This window comes from Populus nigra, chromosome 8, assembly GCF_951802175.1.
Source record: "Populus nigra chromosome 8, ddPopNigr1.1, whole genome shotgun sequence".
Taxonomy (NCBI): domain Eukaryota; kingdom Viridiplantae; phylum Streptophyta; class Magnoliopsida; order Malpighiales; family Salicaceae; genus Populus; species Populus nigra.
This window is the reverse complement of record NC_084859.1, coordinates 17,880,019-17,903,066: the sequence shown is the minus strand read 5'-3', so window position 1 is coordinate 17,903,066 and position 23,048 is coordinate 17,880,019. Positions and strand designations below refer to the sequence as shown.

Sequence of the window (23,048 nt, the reverse complement as noted above, 5' to 3'; positions counted from 1 at the left end):
TATAATTAAATTTTTGCATATGTTTCGCAACCATCACAGTATTCGTGGAAGATTCATGGAAGCTAGTTTCTGCGTGCTAACCAATATAGGCCGCCATCACTGCTAAAAAAACACAGAAAAACATGGGCCGGCAACAAAATCATGGACGCTTCATTTCCCCCCTCGAACAGTTTATCTTATTTGCGTTATCTTTGATAAGGAACTCAATTTGATCCATCAACGAAACCAAATATATATATATATATATATAAATAGTATAATTCTTCCCAGATTTTATTACAGCAGCGCTGGTAATTTAAAAGAAATTCAATGCAGCGACAGGAGAAACTCATCGAGAATAGTGTCGGAAATCTTAAACAAGCTTTTTTATTCAAGGATGCGTATTTTATGAGGTGAAAAAAAAAGGTTACTCTATAACAACTTTCTCAAAGTTTGCTTACATCCTTCCAGGGAAGAATTAGATAAAGATTGGCATCGTAAACATGATCGATGAAGAACATATAGCTCATCGAGCTAGGTTAAAAAATATATATATAAACAAAATGAGTATAAATACCAGTATTATCTCTTTAATTTTGTGTTTTTTTTTATCGTTATATATACTTATTCATCAGCAAAAAAGATATAAAAACCCTTACAGAATAGTATCCAAGACGACTAAGGTTGGTGATAAGAAATATACATGTTGCAAGCCACTTTTCTGATATCTAAATGGTGGATGGCGCAAGCTCAAGATTTTATAAAGATTATTGGGGGAGAGCTTAATTAAAAATGGAAGATAATCTTATTGTTTGTGAGATTATTGACAAGCTATCAGCCTATCACATACTTGAAAGGAGTTTCAAAAGACTATAAGCCATAAATAAAAAAGAAACGTTCTTAGAGACACTCATTACTCACATTTGAGTGGGGAAAGAGTAGAGGACAAGATCTAATCATGAAACAAGACAGCTATGGACAATAAATCTAATTTTTGAAAATAAAAACTTACCTAAAAAAATAATAGCCTAAAAATACCATATGGAAGCGTAGGAAGAAAAAACATAAGAAGAAAAATTGGTAGACGTCCGTAATATAACAATGAAAATAGGAATCAAGTATAAAATAACCACGCACGATTTTAATGGATATTTTATTTTTGTGACAAGAGTGGATATAATATTATTATTGCTGGAGTTTTTAATTTTTGTTTTTGTGAACCTAAAGCTTAGGCCAACATAACAAATAAGCCATTTGTGATGATGATATATAACAAATTGAAAAAATTATTCTTAGCATTTTATAATTTGGTTAAAATTACACTAATTTATTAAGTTTTAGAAAATTATACTTTGCATCATTATTCAACATAAATTTTTAAATTGAACAAAACAATCAAATTACCATTATGTATAATATATCACAAAGTCAAACAAAAGACAAAAACATAATTTTCTCTCGCTTTTATTTCCTATGCTTTTATTTCAATAAATAGGTATGCGACCACTCACCCCTTCTGCAATCATCATTTTAGTTTACTTTAGGGAATGGAATTTAATGCAAATCACTAGGATGACATCAAGTAATTATATTCAATTGGTACAATATTGAATGTTTCAAAATAAGTGTTTGTTCTAAAAAATAAAAAGATCGTGCAATATCATACTTGGTAACTCTGACCAAAGATTTTATACTGATATTATCAATATTAATATTGTTTGAATAATAATTAATAACATCTATTAATATTAATATTAATATTAATATTATTTGTTTTTGTGTTTAGAACTGTATTTAGATCTATTTTAAAAATATATTTAATTTTAAAAAATATTGAAAAATATTTTTAGTGTTTTTTAATCACTTTAATATATTGATATAAATAAAAAAATAATTTTAATATATCTTTAAATAAAAAAATTAAAAAAAAAACATGCAATAATTCCAAACACATATAGTGGAGAAGCACTGCTCCTAGAAGCATCAAATAATTTCAAAATCTTAGTGGTCAATTCATTAATTGCGGATTATGTATGCAATGACGGACGGTCCATGATTGTAAGAAAAATGGCCATCAGACGTCATCTGGCCGGTGGAGTTTGGGTAGTCTCTAGCTAGTTGAATATAGACTACTAGTATTTTATTTTATTTTTGTCTGCACGTAAGGCTATTTTTAAGAGCCATTTTTTAAAAAAAATTTATAGCTATTAAAACAAATACCTTAAAAAAGAGTTTTAAGGGTTTAAATTCTAGAGTAAAAAGTATATTTATTCAGTCAAAATTTTTTTTTTTATTTATGTATTTTTTAATTTAACATATCTATAATTTTTTTTTATCAACAACATGGTTTTTTTAATAAAAATTTATAAGAATTCAAATAACTTAAATTTAAGAGAAGAAATATGTATTTATTTAGACGACACTCCCTTTTCGTTATTCTTTTTTTTTTTACTAACAATGCTTCTTCTTTTTTATTAGAAGCTAAGTTTTTTAAATAAAAATTTATCATGCTCTTCAACCAAAAAAACTAATGTCCCGCGCGAATACTATCACGTGATTATATAAAAAAATAAATAATTCAAGTTTGATATAAAAATATTCATAAAATAATTATTGATTTTACCAAAATAAGCTCTAATCTTAATTGAAAAATATTATAATCATTTTTTTAACTTTTATTTTTTAAAAATTATTATTAAGTAAAAATAAAAAACAAAAGGTGCAAAAAATCTTTTAAAAAAAACACACACAAATCTACGCTTTAAGGCCCATGCATGCTTGGCCTAAAAGAAAAAATCCCAAGTGTGGGAGATCTAGAGGCCCGAGTATGGGTGCTTGATTTTGTTTTTCTTAATAGACATAGACGATGTATCATTTAAATATTTTTTTATCATTGAAAAAATAGGTTTTGGGTTTTTGAATATTTTAAACTTAATTTTCAATTTGTTTTCATTTTAAAATACCCTAAAATATAATAAAAACCTCAATAACCCCATATCCAATATCTAAACACCCTCTAATGACTCTAGAAAATAAAAATTAAACTACTAAAAAATATTTTAGGCTCTCAATATCTACTTTTTACAACATAGTTAAAGGAAAAAATCACCTAAATTGTATTCCTATCTTTAAAACAAATTTATTGACATAAAAATTAACCTTTTATGGTTGGTCAGAATGTGATAAACCAAAATTTTTCTCTCTTCTTTATTTTTTTTTCCAATGATTTTCTCTCTCCCTTCACAAGACTCTAGGATTGAAATGTGATGACAATAAAGCACAAGGGCTAAAACATAAAATTACAGGGTCCAAATATATAAAAATAAAAAACTTCAAGGAGAAATGCATTGGTCCTCTGCAATGCTGTCCACAATAACTGAGTGTAGGAAAAATAATAAGATGTATGTTAAAAGACATAGATAAATTAGTTTATTTTATAATATGATATGTTTTTATGGAATGCAATTTGGCAATGGCCAGGTCCCCAGAGGAAAGCTTTCTTATGGCTCATGAACAATGATAAGCTTTTAGAAGCAGAAGAAAGCTTTCAATGGAGGCCAATTGTACTTTGTGTTTGTCTGAGTTCGAGTCAACCATTCACGTGCTACGAGATAAATTCTTATGGAAAAAGAATTCTGGGATAAATTCTTCAATGTAGAATCCGAGGATTGCTTTCAATGGTCAGGCTATTATTTTTTGTGATGCTTGCTGGTTTTGTGGAGATGGTGCAATGATAAGGTGTTTGATCCCCGCACAGTTCCATGTTAATCAGAATCATATGGTTCGTCTTATCTGCAACTACACCGCAGAAATCAAAGTCAGCATGGAAGGGGGATTTTAATTCCCTTTTTTGTAGAGCTGTTACCGAGGCTTATGAGGAGATTCAGCGGGAAGATTCGTAGCTGGGTTTGCTGCTGGAATTGGTACCTGTAATGCTCTTAAGGCTGAGCTTTGGGCTGTCAGGTACGGTTTGGACCTAACTGGGAGTTTGGGGGCAAGATTTCTAAACTTGAAGGTTGATAGTCAAGTGCTTAAGCTTATTCTATTCAAGGATCAAGTGGATCTGGGGCCAAATCTGTGCTCGGCCCTTGGGCCCTTTTGTAAAAAATAAAAGGTGTTGAAGTACCCTTGTATGACCGTTGCAGAATTCCCATGCTGCCTTCTCAGAGTTACTGTTCCTGGAAATCCAACACAGTCAAATTCAGCACCAATCTGAATCCCTAGTAATCCAACGCAGCCACCGTGGAGAGTTACTGTTCCTGCAAATGATCTGTTGTCAGTTCTGATAGCCAAGAATAGGAAAAAGAAAAGACATGAACTGGCCATGGAAAAAAAGGTGATGTGTAGGCTGGATATCCAAAACGATGGATTGAGGTGTAAAGCGAACAAAGAGAAGAAATAGATTCCAAAGTTGAGTAACAAAAAGAGAATGGCATTTGGGTAGAAGGTGATGATAAGCAACCCAACAAATCTTTTATTTGGTTGATCGCAGAATCATCTCTGGTGTTTCCTTTGAACTGGACATCATAAACGTGTGAAATAAAGTTTCACACAGAAAAGTTTTGTTGTTATTCATTTGTTTACTATAGAAAAAGAAGAAGAAAACAAAGAACATGTCATATTTTAAATTGGCTTTAATCACAGCAAATAGCATCGCATCCAAAACAATCCTATCAACTAGTAAAAGAGAATCTTATCGTCTAATTATTGGCCATTACCGAACCAGTTACCTCTGCATGGGAAGACAATGAGAATCTCTCCATCCTCCACTGATATCCTGGCGAATCCTGCTCCTGATTGTGATTGTCTTCAGTAAAAACATTGGCCGGAGCAGCAACATCAGCTCTTGCTGAGCTGAAAAGAAACAAAATTTCTACTTGCAGTGGAACATCAAATAAATGATTGATGTGGTCCTGTGGATGACTAGGAGATATCCCATTAATACATGCTACTGCGTTTTAAAAAGAGAAGAAAAGAGACAGTGGAGGGTTTCTATATATAAAAAAAAAGATTTGTATTGTTAAATGGTATTTTTGAGAGAAATTACTCTGCAAATCAGAAGGTATTTCCTTGTTTTTGATTAGTTTTTAGCAATTAAATTCTATTTGTAATTCAAATCAATTAAATTATCTGCGGAGCAGCAGAATCCCAACACAAAACAAAACAAAAGTATATTGTATAACTTTCGACTCACATTGAAAGCTATTAACTTAAAAGAAACAGTCGTTAATCACACGGGATTAGATTAAAACCCAGGAAACACAAATCTGTAACAGTTAACTAAAACCCAGATCCCCGGCCATTCAAGAAAAAGTAAAAATTATGAGAAACTATTCAGCAAAAATTAGAAAGACAAAAACAAAAGCAAGGCTAGAAATAATCTGATGGGCTTTCAATCTTTAGATCCAAAACCCTTTACTGTAATGGAGTAATGAAAACTTGTTTCAAGAGAAAATGAGAATTTTAATGTGGTAACAAAGAAAGAAATATCATTGTTTTGTGTGTGTGTATAAACACAACGACACAATCCAAATTCAAGATGTATAATATAAGTCAGAGTCAAAGTTTATTGTTATCTTCCAAAAGAAAAGAAATAATGTTGAATATAACGAATAAGAGCTCAGAGGTTAAAGGATTCAGGTTTTGAACCGTGTTGTTGGTTCATCTGAATTTTTTACTGTGTTGCAGAATTTGATTTTTAAATGAGTAAGGTCAGATTAATTTTTTTTAATTTTTTTTAAGTTTGTATTAATTTAGATTTTAAATCAGCCAGATGTTATTCAATATATACTAAACACAAGATAAAATAAATTATTTAATCCAGTTCAAAGCATACCATTCACAAAACAATATAACTTTTTGTTTAATTCATATTGTCGGAACATGCCAAATATTATTTTATTTTATTAATTATTGTTATTGTTATTATTTTCATTTTAAAACTAGTTAACTAAAATTTATAGTAGCATATATTCATATTTATTAAAAAAAAACTATTAGATATTACCATGATGGACTATTCGACTAATATGAATGATAATGTCAAAATAATAAAATATTTAATTTAAAAGGAAAGGAAAGGGGATGCTTGGCGGTTATTTTGTCCTTTCAGCCTCAGGTATCGAACCATTTCTTTAACGGCGAAACATGTGCGAATCCCTGGATAAACATTTAGAGAGGGTGAGAAATGGAGAGTCGCACTCGCACCACTCTTGTGTCTCGCAACTCACAAACAGAAGTTTCTCTCCCTCCCGAACTCCCTCTCCTACAATTCCTCTCGGATTCATCTTGACAAACCCCTAAAAACCAACAAAAAGTACTCTCAAAGTCATATAATTTGGTTTCAAGAATCAAGCAAGAAATTCTTGAACCTTGTTTGACCAAACAGTGCTGCTACCCCATCAAGACAAGACTGCATTAACAACCCCAATATTGTTACATCAAGTTATTTGAGTTTTCTCGTGGTGGGAGTACTTCAAGCCTTCATTCTGATTGTCTTGACAATATGGACGTCGACAATTCCTTTCTTGAACAACAAGTTAGGAGTACCGCTGCTAAACGTAGCAGTAACTCCTTGAATGATTGTGACGGTAATGGTCATAGCTTTTTGAAGAAGAAACCGAAAGAAGAGAGAGATTTAGGTTTCGCTGTGCCTGATCGTGGGTGTCTTGCTCCTGTTCCTCTTAGCACGGCACCCCCACCATTAACATACAATGATCATCAAGAAGGGCATGTCGGTGCTGGTAACAACAACAATTAACAAGGATAATCAAGTGGCTGCTGTTCCGGTTGTACGTGGTTGTAAGCAGTTTTGGAAAGCAGGGGATTATGAGGGAGGCAGCGTTGCTGACTCATCTGCTGATCATTCTGGTGGTTCTATAGTCCATGCTACTCTAATTAATTTGTGGCTTAGTTTTGCTTGTTTTGTTTGCAATATTTGTGAGCATGTCATTCTAGTTGTGTTATTGTTTGTAATAGCTACTTAATTCCTGTTTACAAGAACAGTGGGCATGCAATGCCCTTTTTAGTTTGTTTTTTGAGTTCTTTCATAATTCGTTGGCATTGGAAAGTCACTTCCTTTACGTCCATTTTATAGAGGCCACAAAATTAAGGAATATGCATTTTGTACTGCTATATTTTCTAATCAATGTATTGATATCCGTATAGTTGGCATGGATCATGTCAGGGTGCACCCCAAGTTCTTGCATTCAAACGCAACCAGCCATAAATGGGCACTGGGAGGTAATTAGTGGTCGTTGAATTGTACTAATATCTATGTGTATATATGTTTGCTTAACTCGAATAGGTGAGTTTTATTCATCAGGGTTCTTATTTGCAGCTTTTGCTGAACTCCTAGACAATGCTGTAGATGAGGTATTTGTTGCTCTTGCATAGTTTCAACGAAAATTTTCTTTTCGTTTCTTTTTCTTGACTGCTGACGATTTTGTTTAGGTTGGTCATGGAGCTTCTTGTGTAAGCATAGATGTTCTGAATAACAGCAAAGATTTCTCTAAGATGTTGCTAGTTGAAGGTATGTATCTCTATAATTGTTCTGTGCTGATATCTTGTCAGTTCTGTATTTGACGGGCTTGGTGCATACCAAGTGGTAATGAATTCGGATGCAAATCCCCCTAAGAATTTCTGAAATAAAAGAGTTATTCCTGTTAAGAAGCTCAACTACTCAAGACCCTTCAAGTGAAAAAGAAAAAAATTGAAGTTCAATTGAGTGTTTTGTACAGATTCCAGAGCACACAAGAAAGGGCTTCTCGTTGTGCGATGAATTAATGAGGGAATATTACACATGCCTATTTATTGGGTGACTGGTTTCCAATCTTTGCTTATGTTGATTACAGATAACGGTGGTGGGATGACTCCTGACAAGATGCGGGCATGCATGTCTCTTGGATACTCTGCCAAAAGCAAAATGGCTAATACTATTGGTCAATGTAAACCATTTAATCAAATAATAAGCTCTCACTGAAACTCTGGAATATGCCATTTAATCAAACTTTTGTTTTATATTATTCAGATGGAAATGGCTTCAAAACTAGTACAATGAGGCTTGGGGCAGATGTGATTGTGTTTTCTCGCTGTCGGGGGAAGGATGGAAAAAGGTTTTTTCATAACTCTCATTTGGCCAAAGTGTTCATTTCGATCATTGACATGCTTGTTTGATGTGCCGATATAACAATTCTGGCTTGTTAATGTCAATTTTCACCTCGAACAGAAACAAAATTTTTCACTCTGTATATTGGTCATGGGCCATTCAGCGACCGATAATGCAATTTTTTTTCGTTGTAGTGTAACACAAAGTATCGGACTGCTGTCCTACACATTTTTAACAGCCACTGGAAAGGAAGATATAGTGGTTCCAATGGTAAGACCTTGATGCTTGAACCAGATATGAGATGATTATACAATTGGAGAAGTTTGTTATTTAAGGAATTAAGTAAATTGTTGGTCAACAGACAACACTCTTGGAATTCTCTTTTGATCAATTAAAAAGAATGAAAGTAGGGAAGGATCTGTGTGGTGAAGAAATGATGGAATGTTATTCAGATAGGAGATATAAGAGATTGAGAAAAAGTAATGGACAGCCAATGTTATCCTTTAGTGTCTAACCATAATTAAAATTTCCACTGGACATTTTGTTTTGGATGTAGTTTTTGTCATGCATGTTTTACGATTAATTTGTCATGCTATTCTCCTGAAAAAAATTAACATTTTCCTGTTGAAATTTCAAGATTGACTTTGAGAAAGGAGGACGTGGCTGGAACAAGAAAATACGCTCTTCTTCAAATGATTGGGATATGAATTTAAAAACCATATCGCGGTGGTCGCCATTTGCAAGTGAGGAAGAACTTCTGCAGCAGGTAAGTTTCATGTTAAATCCTTCTCTTGTTTGTACCCGTCTAAGGCTTGATGGAGACTGCCATATTTCTCCATTCAATGCTACTTTTCATTCACTTGCTCTTTTCATTCTCACAAATATGAATTTATTTGAAAAGGGAAGAAGATTAAAGGGGAAAAGGACCAATCATTATATGTAGTTTCCAAAATAGAGACAGATTGTGGACTTTTTTTCATGCACATTAACGTATTATATTGCATTTGAGATATTCCATCCAGAATTCGTAAGACAGGACAAGATAGCTTAAGTATTTTCCAAAAGCTGGAGTGTATGCCCCCTAGGAATTTCTCAGGTTAGGACCTGAGAAGATCTTTCAAATACCATGCCAATGCTTGGGAAAATAGAGGTTAGAGATATATATTGGTCTTAAAATTCTATCTTATAGTCCTTGCTTGCTGATTTCCCCAGTATGGTTTCCTTGAACTGCATTTCATTTCATTCGCAAATAATTCAGCGTCCTTCGATGATCTACACGGATCATTTTGCTGCCATAGTCATTGTCGTCCTGATATAATGGTCAATTTAAATCTCCTCACTGGCAAGGCATCATTGCACAACCAGTTGCAAGTGCAAACATACTATAAGTTATTTTCCTATTTCATTGTATTCCATTCTATAATCGCATGCTATGTTATGTTGTAGTTTAACTTCCTGAAAGATCAAGGAACACGTATCATCATCTACAATCTTTGGGAGGAAGAAGATGGGCATCTGGAATTGGATTTCTACACTGATGCACATGTATGCCTTCAGCATTGTTACTTTCTGGTCAACATTTTCCCCATCTGGAATTAATCCAGATCTGAAAGTGGTTTCTGATGTGATATTTTTTGGTGGCAATTGGAAATCACAGGACATTCAAATTAGAGGAGACAATCGAGATGTTAATAATGTAGTAAAGGCAGCAAAAATATCCCAACTCCAGACATTTTTTAACTTATCAACATTCATTAAGAGTACGTACAATATCTTTACTTAAATTTGAAATGTTATTTGCATCTCCTTGTTCGTGGACATTTTTCTGTTTCTATTTATTTACTTAGATTTTCTTGCTTGATTGTGTTATATATTCAGATGTTAGAACTATGTCTTTAAAATAAAGCCTTCTTGCCACTGTTTAATTGGTTTCCACCGAACATTCTTTGTGATTTCCGTTGAAGAAATAATTTGAAGTATGATTTTCCATGACCAATTTGTTCAAGAACGGATCCACCCAAGAAAACCCGGGTTCAAGAGCAAGATAATTAGGGTTAGAAGCAACTTAAGTTATAATAAGTGATACGTGAACATGATTTTTTCATGATTCGTCATCTGCCTGCCTGCCTGCAATATCTAAGTGGATTATATATGGGTGGGAAGGGATCTGTATATCTTTCTTGGATCAAATTAGTAGGTTATGTTGTTTGTGGACTTGGATTGAGGTGACTGGGGTACATGCCGATTTTTCAGTCATCTCTTTTCGCTTGGAAGTTCATGCTATGGCTAGTTATCTCTTTTTGTTAAGTTTTTATCGTTGAAACACAGAAAGAAAAACATAACTTCTCTCTACTCTGAAAAATCTTTATGTATTTCTATAATTGTTGCTGACTATGCTCTTTCGTTTCTTTCCATTTCTAGAGTTATGCATCAATTCTCTACCTAGAAATTCCACCAAGCTTCAGAATTATCTTGCGCGGGAAAGAAGTGGAACCCCATGACCTAGTGAAGGATATGATGCTAGAGCAGGATATTTCATACAAGCCTGTGAATGTTCTAGAGAGAGTTCAAGAGAATAAGAATGTAACGCTAACAAACTCCTCGATTTCTTCGGTTTTTGTTGGTTTCCCTCCAGTGACCCGGTTTTTGTTTTGGCAGATGGCTGCAACCGGGAAAATTGGGTTTGTGAAGGATGCTGGCAATCATATTGACGTTCAGGGATTTAATGTTTATCACAAGAATCGACTTATCAAGGTTATATTTCTGCGCATTACATATCATTTTCCACTTGATTGAATCTGGCAATCAAGTTGGAAAGACCAAAGTCTTAATGCAACATTGCAATAACACTATGCTTTTTATATGCTGCGGATGAAAAAGAATCCATTCCTGCTACTGTTGGATATATACTTGACCTGCTATTTGTAGAGAAAAGAATTGCATTGCTGAGCGACTATGCTAGCTTGAAGCATTAAGATAATCGCACTTGTTTTCTTACACAAGATCTTGAACTAAGCTTCCACAAGATTTAGCTACGATTTGCATGGAATAAAATCCATGAATAGTATTTTTTATGCTAATCTTGCGATTATGAGCTCCTTTCTGAGTGGTTGTCCTTTTCCTTGCATCCTCACAGTATTGCCAGCACAAGCAAACAGAACAAAATTATTCATTTCAAGTGCTTGTATCATAATTGTTTCTAGGAATCTGTAATCATTCTAACTGTCATATTTTATCCAAACTCGTGTTCTTCAGCCTTTTTGGAGGGTGTGGAATGCTGCTGGAAGTGATGGTCGTGGGGTAATAGGTATTTTCTTAGTCCGCGAAGTACTTAAGAGTAATCTGCATTCCATCAACGAGTATATAGCTAAATCTCCGTCTCTCCGGGTGTGCTTTTTTGTTGGAACAGGTGTATTGGAAGCAAATTTTGTTGAGCCTGCTCATGATAAACAAGGTTTTGAGCGCACAAGTGTGCTTTCAAGATTAGAGGCAAAATTGATTAATCTGCAAAAGACTTATTGGTTTGTACTTCTCACTCGCTTTGCTTTCAGATATTTCCAAGTGATTGACATTTGAATTTTCAAAAACTTTTTTTTTGGCATTTAGGAGGACAAATTGCCATAAGATTGGCTATGCTGTGAGGAGGCAGTCTAAGAACCTTTCTTCAGACACAATACAATCAGCATGCAATAAAGACATGAACTCTGCACGAACGAGTCAGAACGGACGGTGCTTTACTGATGGAAATAAAAGATCCTCGCATGATAATGCAATTTATCAGAATGGACATGGCTCTGAAAGTCGACAGTCCAGAATGAAAAACGGATTGAATTCCTGCAAAATATCAGATGTCAATGATGCAAGCGAAGGTGTTAGATATAATGCACCCTTTGCTTCCAGGGAATCTCTGCACGACCCCATCAAACATAAAAGCACCCACCTCTTAACCTCTCCTTCATATCCAAAGGTAAATTCTCCACATGCTTATTTTTATTTTTACCCAAGCTTTTTTGCATAAATATTTCTGTAATAACGTTTTTTTTTTTTTTTGATGTCTATGTCAACTTGCAGCCTGTTGTCATCAGTGATAATGGCCAAATTACCACCAATGGCAACGTGAAGACTTTATCCAACTCAAAAGCAGAGGATCGTGAATCAAGGTTCCTCTGGAAACAGAGCCTCCATTTTGTTCAGATTTTGGTTGTGCCATATACACGACTTCTAAATACTCTGTTTCTTGTTATTTGCATGTTGAATAGAATCTGTGGGACTGAGAATCACCTTCTGCAATATGAAAGGGACAAGTGCCGGAAACTTGAAAGCCAGGTATATGCTCCTAACTTAACTAATAAATTCAAATTATGCTGCGCTTGTTAATTTGTCAGGGTATGTTGTTTTGAAACAGTGAAATCAAAATTTTACTGTGTCATGGTTTCTTCAATTTCATGCTTAACTAAGGTTTACCAATTCAAATAGGAGTTAAAAGACGAACATGGTCATAGAAATCCACTTCTTGTTCCACATTTTTCCAAGTAAAGCTTAGACAAGAACACAGTTGAAAGAAGTAAGAACGAATTGTATATTCAAGGAATGAAAGTAATTCAAAAGTGTAGACAAGTATTCAATTATTCACATCTGTTTTAAAACGATTACTCTCTTTAATTTTCCTCACTTTTTTGCTTAATTATCAGTCAAAACATCTTGGTTTTCTTTTAGTATCCCCAATTTCTCATTCAAGCACTCTCAACGTGCATGGGAATTTTCATAGCAACAATACTTTGAAAGAGTCCATTTTCAGAACTTTGACTTCGTGGAGTTTCAGATGTTGATCAGAATTTTATGCCACTAACACTTTAATTTAAAAGATGTTGAATATTGATTGAGATGAGTAAAAAACATATCGTATTCTTAGTTTTTCATTATTGAAACTTGGAAGATTATATGAAATTAAAAGAGAACGGGCATTGAAAAAGAACAGAAGAAAAATCAAGGACAAAAATAATTAGTTTGATTTGATTTCCACACCATGGATCTATTCGATGTTCCCCTTTTCAATTTATCCATCTATTTCGTTCAGCTTCAAGAGAGAACAAATGAGCTTGAGGCAGAAAGAAGGAAAACAGAACTGTCGGAGAAAGAGTTTGAGTGTCTTGTAGTTATGATACAGGAAGAAAGGACCAGGCAGGCCGAACGAGAGGATGAATTAATGAAGAAGATTAAGGTTTGGATGAGGAGTTTAATTCATTCTAGTAGCTTGATTACCATAACACTATTTCATGATTCTTACAAGACCCTTTTCTCTTTATGGTTTGCTTCAGTGTGGATCCCAAGCTATCGAGGATCTAAGAGAGAGGGTGAGACAGCTAGATGCCAAGGAGCTCCTAAGCTGCAAAATTGAAAAGAACTGCTACTAATTAAGCAATATTCTTGGACTTCGTTTGGTTAATTAATTTAGTTGTAAGTAGTAGAGGTTGTAAATTAGTAGTATTACATATACGATAATTTATTTAATAAAATATTAATAAGATAACATATTTGATCAATTAAAATCAACCCAAGTTAATACATAAAATTCATGACCCCAGAGATAATCTTGTCAATTACAGTGTTCTGTGTTTTGAGGTCTAGTAAAACCTGAAGATGTTTTAGTTTCTTTTTAATTTAAAATTAATTTAATTTCTGCTGCTTTATTTTTGGGTTTATTGTGAATGTCTGTGTAAAGACTCAAGCCCCTTACTTTGTTTATCTGCCTCGTATTTGTTTCTTCTCTAACATAACATTATGTATGAAGATTACTGTCTTCTGTCAGTATGGGGTTGCATTCTGACTAAGTTGGTGTGATTTTACATGTAATACTGCTATGTTTTGTTTTGTTTTGTTTTGTTCTGCCATTGTTCTCTGTATGCTTTAAGACAAGTGCTTTCATTTCTAATTATTCAAGAGGGGGTGGCCGTGGGGTTCACTGATTTGCATATTATTTCGATTTGATGGCATTAGCGATCCAGCTACATGGCCATTGCATTCTTTTGTTCCACTTTATTGAAATGATTTAGTGGTTGTTCGATCTTTTACTTTTTGTTAACCAATGGACTCCTCAAAATCTTTGATGATTTTTTGTTTGCAACACTGGATTTCTTACTTGGATCTGACTAGGTAACATGATGTTTAATTTTTAACTAATTAAATAAAATAGATAAAATTTTAATCCGAGTTAATAAAATAGACATATAATCTTGAATAAGAAGCAAGTCGGTCAAGTTAATCAGTCAAACTTGCATCCAGAATTATAAAATCGAGAAAACATAATAGAAAAGGAAATCAAAGAAAACTACAAAGTTATTTTATTTTTTTAAAAAAAATAATGTTTAATGATAAAATTAAAAAAAAAATAAACAAAATAAATAATGTCTAACTCTCGTTAACTTTTCAAATTTATAACCCAGATTATTAGACTAAAAGTGTTATACATTGAAAAATTATGAAGCTCAATCCCAACAAATCAAACACTAAAGAATAAAATTGAGAAAAATAATTCATGTAAAAGATTCAAAATTAAAAAATTAAAAATTTAAAAAATAAGGATGGAAATAAAAAAAATAAACTAGAGAAACTAAAATAAAAATTTGAAATTTGAAATTAAAAAGAAAAACAACTATAAAAATAGAACAAAAAAAAATATAAAAAATGAAAATTAAATTAGAAAAAAAATATCATAATTAAAAATTAAAATTAAAAACCTAAACAACTTTTATAAAATAACTAAGGAAAAAATTAATAATAATAAAAAAAGATGAAATTGAAAAAACGGTTACAATATTTCTAGTGCATCGTCCGTGGAATGTAACACCAATGAAACACAATATTCTCAGATTCCAAGGGATATACTCACCCGTGAACAACCGGAGGCCCCTCGTGCCTCCATCCTGGAGGACCTTGATGTCCGGACGCAAAACGAAGTTTTCCCTTACGGAAAGTTCCTTATAAAAGAACTGACCTCCCTCCAGGTAGGGTAGTCTTGGAGGACCCGGACCCGGACCCGGACCCGGATAGAACTTTCGGCAGTCCCCACCATCTTAGATCAACCTAAAGTCATCCCTCATCAATAACAAATAATACACGTATTAAATGGAAGCATGTTTTAAGAATTCACATGACGCTTCGAACAGGGTTAGAGATTGCTTTATTACCCAAAAAAAAAAAAAAAACCCCTAAAAAACAAGAAGATTTTAGATTGACTGAGAATTAAATTTTATGATTTATTTTAGTTTGTTTTATATAAAATTATCTTCATTTTCAAAACTTTAGTCAAAGGTTTGACTTGCTAATTTGGGTTGACTCGAGTTGTTTTTTATGTCATTTCTATAATTGATTCTTTTTTCAACTTTATCTTTTAATATTATATTGATTGAAAATTGAGTTTCATAATTTGTTTTAATTTATTTTTTATTAAGTTTATTCAGGTCTCATTACCCATATTGCGAGTTTGGTAGGTTAATTCAGGTTGACTGAGGTGATTTTTTGTTCTTTTTTTAATTGAATTTTTTTTTAATTTCATAATTTAATATTGAGTTTATTAGAAATTAAAATCATAATTTGTTTTGATTCATTTTCCATGAGATTACTATAATCTCATGACTTAACATGCAGATTATAAAGTTAACTTGAGTTGATCTGAATTGATTTAATATATTAATTTTAATATTTATATAAAAAAATTATTTTAAATATTTAGTTTTGAATCAAATTAAATTTTTATCAGTTATTTATGTTTTTTTTCAACCCACTAAATCAAACATATCACATCAAATTAATTTCCAAATGTTTAAATTTTTTTCTACTTTAATGTCTATATATTTTTTTTCTTACATTAAAAACAAATATCTGATCCGACACAAAAAAAAAATCTAGTACAATATACTCCCTGATTTTCTGGGCTCTTTGTTCCTAAATAATTTAAAATCATAGCTGGCAAGTGAATTGACTTCCTTGCTCCTGTCTAAAGTCCATGACTTACTGGTAACGGACTCTTTTTTCCTCTTCAACAACCATATTTTCTTCCCTTTAGCTTTGCAAACACTCACCGCACATTTGTTAAACCTTTTACCTCCTTTATTTTTACTAGCTTCTTAAGTATCGAAGGATCTTCAACTTCGCTAAAGAACTTTCTTTGTTTTGCAGGGCCACCGCAGCCTAGCAACCCGCACTTACTTAAGAACTCGGTCTATCTCAACCTTGTTAGAAGCCACATCTTCAGTAAGGGCTTTATTATAAACCTCATCACCCAGGAATTTGATAATTCCAACATGCAGCATTGGTTGAAATTTGAAATTACATCTATCTCTTGGGAATCTTATTTTTCCTTGTAACACTGTCTTAATTATGCTTGCATTTTGTTCATTATTTCACTTGGAGCAGGGGAATGGCAGCTGACTGAATTTTTGCTTTATGCATGCATGCGTGTCCGCACATTTAAGCATAAACTTGTGAGTGCTCGGGTGTATGTGTGTGTGCTCTTGCTTTGCATGCAGGTGGGTGGATGGGTAGTGGCGTTTATTTATGCGATGATTTATTTACAGAAAGTCAATGGTAGCTGTAATTATCTCATTAAGGGATTAATGGATTACATTGTATTCCTATACTAATCTGTTTTTCATCATACATAGAAGCTTCATATAATTATGAAATATAACATATGAAACATGAATTTGGAGATAACTGGAGCAAAATATCATGGATTTTGGTTCTGAGGGTTATTAGGTGGGGATGGAGGGAAGTATGGTATCCAAGTTCTGGGATCTCTTAGATTAAAAGCAGGCGGTGGTGGAGGTGCTAATGAAGGGGTATTCGGTATCCATGCCCTTGGATTTCCTAGATTAAATGCTGGTGGAGGCGTTGGATGGAAAAGAGATGGGGTTGGTGAGAGGGGTGGAAATGGAAAGGGCAAAGAAGGTGGGCGAGGAGATGGCAAGGGAGGAAAAGGCTGAGATGGCGTAGGTAATGGAGGGAAGGGTGATGGTGACATGTTAGGCAAGGTATGCGATGGGAACCCATAGGGTGGGAAGTAAGGGAGAAAAAACTTTGAAGAGTTGAAAGAAATCTGCAACTCTTCTTTGTGTTTCCCACACAAGGTAGCATTTTTTTTGGAAGGTCTGTAACTCAAAGCATTCATGCTGTAAATACAGAGATTGTTCTGCTTTGACTTGACTGATATCACGTCTGTTGACATCTTTAAACCAGGAACGTTGCAGGCTGGATATGAGCTCCGTATTAAACTTGTCTGGCATACTAATTCAATTGTCGATCCCTCCGCACAATCAACACCATCAACCTCTGGCACTGTCACTTTATATATTCCATATCTATCTGTTGTTCTGTTAGCAGAGAACTCAATCTTCTCTGTAGTTTTTGGTGAGATTGCTTGGAATGTACATTGAATGTGAACATCCGCACCTAATCAGTCCAATATGATTGGCAATGAAAAGATTTCAGAAATTTTCTCAGCGTGAAATTGAAGGGTTTGTTATATTAAGAGTTATTAAATTACCTGGCAAGAAGCAGCTGTATCTGGAGAAAGTGTTGGTTGAGCAGGTATCACAGTAGACAACACCAACAATAATGATTCGGGAGGTTGGATTGTTTGCTGGTTCAGCAATGAGAGAAAGTGGGAGTGCAAACAAAGTTGCTAGAAGAGCATGAATAATGATTGGAGCCATGGGAGCAGACATGGGAGAAGCGGGAAGAAGGTTCCACTAAAAGCATCTCTAGTTAGTACTCCTCTATGAAGATCTTCATTTAATGTAGAATTATTCTATAGATCTAGAAAAATATACTATGTCTGCATATAATGAGCCCGTGAGTAGATTGGTGTTAGGACCAACTGTAATAGGACAGCTAAAATGCTTTATCTATTCACTACAAACAAAGACATGTGAAGAGCTCTTTTGGCAGATTATGTAGAAAAAAGATTTACTCCATGTTACAACTCTGTAGCAGATTGGCAGGTTGTGGACACTGATTTGGAGGCTCTATTATTTCTCAGATCGGAACAGATCATTATCAGGTAGTCCAAGGCATAAAAGGGCAGCGCCGAAGGGAGTCCTAAATTTTTTATGTTCTGCATGAAGTATGTGGCTTTGCTCTCTGACCCATTATTGTTTTTTCTTTCACTTTGCGTTTGTGTCTGCGTTTTCAGCTAATTTTTGACTAATAGATGACACTCACCATGCAATTTCTTCGTTCGACATGCACTATTCAATGACCAAACTGTTTGTTTTTACATGCAATAGTCAAAACCCAGCTTGAGTTGCTCTCTTCAACTGGCAAATGTTTTGCATGAATGCGTCTGATAACAAATGAGAAAGTGTGCTCTTTGGACCCAAGAAGAGTTTAGACCAGGATGAAAAATTCTTATATCCAGATCGACTGGCTGCTAGTGCTTCGTCTGGACCCCAAGATTCTTTGCAATCTTCAAGTTTGCGGCCAAGGTTTCCCATGGTGAAAGTTACTTTGTATTTATTATCATTACTCATGAGAAGTATTAAATGCACTTGGTTTTTCCCCATCTATGAAATGAATTGTTAAATTATATTTTCTCATTTATTTTTCTTTAATGCTCTCATATGTTGCAATATATTGTAAACCAAACTCTAATTGCATTGTAATCGGAGCCGGTTTAAGCTAAGAGTTGTTTTTTCAATGAAACAAGGCCTTCTTCATTTAACCAAAAAAACTCTAATAATAAATAAGGTATTTTTATTAATTATATTTTGTGAAATGAAAATTACCTCCACTTAACAAAAAAAACTCTTAAGTATAAAATGAAAATTGTCCAAGGGTTCACTTGTTAGGTATATATAAAAAATAAAATATTTTTTTAAATATTCTTTATTATTTTAAAAATTATAGTTTATATTTTAAGTCAAAATAATTTTTAAATTTATTTAACACTTTATATCCACGCAAAGAAAAAAGTTGACAAAAAAGTTTAGATTATTTACATGTTTATCATTATATTCTAATTAATAACTAAAAAACTCTTATATTAAATATTATAATTTTGCTATTAAATTGTTTTTTTTTTAAAAAAAAAAAAAGACTAATCACCGCACCTGCATCCTTTCCTCGTCGTCAAAATCTGGTCCCCAAATTCAACAAATCAAAATAGCAGAGCACATTAGACCTAGCCAAACCAACGAATGAGGATGATTTTTGGTGGGGTACCAATAGATGAGATCTCGCAAGGAGCCTTGGATGGAGATGATCTTAGTGCTCTGCTTGGTGATGTTGATGGACATGATCAGTATTGACTGGCGGACGTGATTTCTTTTAGGTTTATCATCAAATACATTATTTGCAATATGGGAATTTATAGGGACCCATCACTAAAAGAAGTTACAAGACATGGTATTTCCTCTCACATATCAACAGTAGATACCTCAGCTAGGATTGTAAAAAACTCTACCAGTATTTTTTAATTTAGTTTTTATTTATAAATATATTAAAATAATACTTTTTATTTTTTTAAAATTTATTTTTCATATCAACACATCAAAATAATTCAAAAACATAAAAAATTAAATTTTCATTAAACCTTGTCTGGAACTATATTCTAAATAGCGTCTAAGAACTCGTTTGTTTTTGCATTTCAAAATCGTTTTTGAAAAAAATTTAAATTTTTTATTCTTTTCTTTGCTTTAAATTAGATTGTTTAGTATTTGCATATCATTTTAATATACTAATATTAAAAATTATTTTTTTAAAATAAAAAACATTTGAAAAATCAATTGAAACTAAACCTTTACTCTAAAGTCTAAATATGTGCTTTTTTTTTCACCAAAACCACATAAATACCCCTTTATGCCACTGGACACATCAAGCTCTCCATTGAAGTAGAGTTCATTGAAAGACTAAAACTGACCTCCAAGTCAATCAGAAACCTTCATGTCATAATATGAAAATAATGTTTTTTGATATTTTTAAATAATTTTGATGTATTAATTTTAAAAGATAAAAAAAATATTATTTTAATATATTTTTAAATAAAAAAATATTTAAAAAAACAACCAATACTAAACCTTTAATCAACCTTATCTGCCCTTCTTCTTTTTTTTTGTACCATGACCACATAAATACATAAACACCCCTTTATGCCACTGGACACATCAAGTTCTCCATTGAAGAATATGCCATTGGATACATCAAGCTGATCTCCATTGAAGTAAAGTTCATTGAAGACTAAAACTGACCTCCAAGTCAATCAGAAATCTTCATGTCATAATCCATGACACAGAAAGAAAAAATAATTTTAATCCATGACACAGGTTTCAACTTTGTTTCTTTATGTCCTAATCAGAAAGAAAATTTAATTTTAATCCATTAGACATGTTTCAACTTTGTTTCTGTCTTTATGAGTGTGTTCTTTTTAATATATTAAAATAATTTTTTATATATTATTTTTATTTTCAATATTAATACATTAAAACTATTTTAAAAAACTAAAAAAAAACATCAATTTAATTTTTTTTAATACAAATATATTTTTGAAATACACTTTACAGTACCAAAACAGTCACGGGCGGACGCTTTAAAAAAGCAAGAAAACAATTGCTTTTAGAAATTGAATGCTTATGGGCCTTGTATTGTTAATTGCTCAGGAGAGTTAAAGTACATCAGAAACAATGTCTGCCTGACCACAATGTCAAAATTCCTGTCGAAGGTCCCAGATCTTCAAGATTGGTGAGTATGGAGGATTGATGTTTGTAGATATATGCCTTGGATTCTCAATAATAGATTTGGCATATACAAATAAAAAAAATTGAAGTCGTGGTTTTGGGATGGGAAGAGGAGGGGAAAATAATTTTGTGAAATATGATGAATTGACATGTAATATAGGTTATTGAAGTAATATTGTTTATGAGAATAGTTTAGTTTTTTCATTGAAATTTAAAAATTGAATTGATCTAAAATGTGAGTTATAATTTCTAAAAAAATAAAAATAAAGTGAAAAAATAAATAAGCTAGGGTAATTTTTTATCATTATTAATCTGGTACTCTACAATATAGAAAATCAATATCGTAGAAGTGTTTTTTTATTTAAAAATATATTAAAATAATATAGTTTTTATTTTTAAAAATTTATTTTTGATTTTTTTAAAAATACATGGACGTGCTGCCTTGAGTCCAGAGTCATCATGGCATCTATCCGGCTCATTTACCGTTCAAAACTAAATTGTATTTCTTTAGTTTTGAATTTGGTGGTTCTGACGTGGCATAAAGCAAATTCTGAATCTGGTCAAAGTCAACGGAGAAATCATAGCTCGAATGGATTACGTGGCTGATAATCTTGATGACCACTTACACCAAAGGAAAGAAAAGGACATTCTTCATACAAAGAAGAGTGGTCAATTACATTAATTTCTTCATTGAACATCCATTCCATTCCATAACATAGTTAGAAAAGCATCACAATATAAGCTTTGATGATTATATAATATTCTCAGACTGGAGAGCTGCAACTAAGACAACTAGCTAATGTACGTCATAGAAAATTGAAAAGAAAAAGTTAATTAGAAATTAAAAATAAACTAATCTCCTCTTTTTTCCTTGTAATGATAATTTCCATGTTCAGGACCCAGTTTGTGATGTTAACTTTGTTGATCGATGATCAAAATCAAAGCCAGAGTGCTCCAGCTTCCTTGAGGAGGGGCACGAGAGTTCCACTGATATGGGAAGCCATGACTCGTTCCATGGCACCAATTAACTTCCCTCCAATGAATACAACAGGCACAGAAGTTGAATTCCCGAGCAGCCTCATTAATGCCTTCTTAATCTCTTCCCCTCTTGGGTCATGGTCGAGCTCATAAACAGTTGGGTTCACGCCCATCCCACAAAAGAGTCTCTTCACGGCATGACACATGCAACAGCTGCTGATACTAAATACCACAACAGCACTCTCCGATGCCAGCCTCGCAACCTTCTCCAATGGGTCTGATGCCATGCAAGTCCTCGTTGCCACATGGTAACCCCATGACTCAGCCTGATGATATTGCATCTTAATTTCCTTGTAATTTACACGCTAACCCGGAACAGAAACAACAGAACTAAGAAATTGAAGGAGATGTAAGTGTGTGGGAGTGAAGTAATTGAATAGAATTGTTGGTGGTGGTGGTGAGGTTTATATAGGGGGGAATATGGAGGGGTATGACTGTAATATCAAGGAGTTTGTCTTTTGTTGTCTCAACAAGTGCTTAGAACTTAGAAGACATTGTGGTTCTTGCTTAATGTGAAGATTAATTTCGTTTTGATCAACGTGAGAATTGACTTGAAATTAACATTTATTGAGAAGAAAATCTCGTGGTTTTTTCTTTAAAAAGGATTGTTATATATCTGTATCAAGAGGACATTATGTGGGCACTCATAGAAGGGATTTTGGCTTTGGGTGGAAGCAAAGGTGGCACTTGGCAGGTTTAGAAGGCGGCTATTGAATTCTTTGTCTACTGCAGAGGGCATAGAGTGAACAAGGTTTACCATTCCTTAATTTTCTCTTAAAGAAAAAATAAAAAAGATTAAAAAGGTGACATCTACTCAGGCATCGAGAGACAACTTAACAGGAAGGCTTTTAAAACAGTAGACAAGCCGAAGCCTGAAGGAGAGTTGCATAGAGTAAACGGCTGTCTCTGTCCTTGTTGTCGGATCACGAGATTAAAAGGTTTGTTTCTGTGACGTCAAGATTTCGCGCTTTTAAGCCAAACGCCAGGTCTTCATTTATTTGGGTTGGATTAAAAAAAACAAAAATATTAATATTGCATGCATTGCCACCATGATCATCCTTCTCTGGCTTTGTGAATTGACTTGTACTGGTCCGTTTTGAGAAGTTCAAGGGCATGCGGTTCTTGGAAACAAAAACCAGTGCGTGCTATAGCCTTGGCCAAAAAACTACTAAATGAGGAATCGCAAGATATGA

At 33.3% G+C, this 23,048-nt stretch overlaps 2 protein-coding genes, 1 long non-coding RNA gene and 1 pseudogene across 3 annotated transcripts; 2 read left to right on the top strand and 2 right to left on the bottom strand.

Moving 5' to 3' along the window:
- Window positions 1-6,174: 6,174 nt before the first annotated feature.
- LOC133700483 (protein MICRORCHIDIA 7-like) lies at window positions 6,175-13,809 on the top strand (annotated as a pseudogene).
- A 2,178-nt stretch (window positions 13,810-15,987) lies between these two features.
- LOC133702362 (uncharacterized) lies at window positions 15,988-18,681 on the top strand. Its single transcript, XR_009843710.1, has 2 exons — window positions 15,988-16,102; window positions 16,265-18,681. It is a non-coding gene; the product is annotated as an uncharacterized LOC133702362 (long non-coding RNA).
- LOC133702361 (uncharacterized) lies at window positions 16,652-18,422 on the bottom strand. The gene is made up of 2 exons (XM_062126698.1): window positions 17,631-18,422; window positions 16,652-17,536 (listed from the first exon to the last, which is right to left on the bottom strand). The coding sequence occupies exons 1-2, from the start codon at window positions 17,809-17,811 to the stop codon at window positions 16,815-16,817; spliced, it is 903 nt and encodes a 300-aa protein (XP_061982682.1). The 5' UTR covers window positions 17,812-18,422; the 3' UTR covers window positions 16,652-16,814.
- Window positions 18,682-21,505: 2,824 nt separating the features above from the next.
- Window positions 21,506-22,213, bottom strand: LOC133700643 (glutaredoxin-C1-like). Its single transcript, XM_062124230.1, has one exon. It carries the CDS (start codon window positions 22,134-22,136, stop codon window positions 21,756-21,758), a length of 381 nt encoding a protein of 126 aa, XP_061980214.1. The 5' UTR covers window positions 22,137-22,213; the 3' UTR covers window positions 21,506-21,755.
- Window positions 22,214-23,048: the final 835 nt, after the last annotated feature.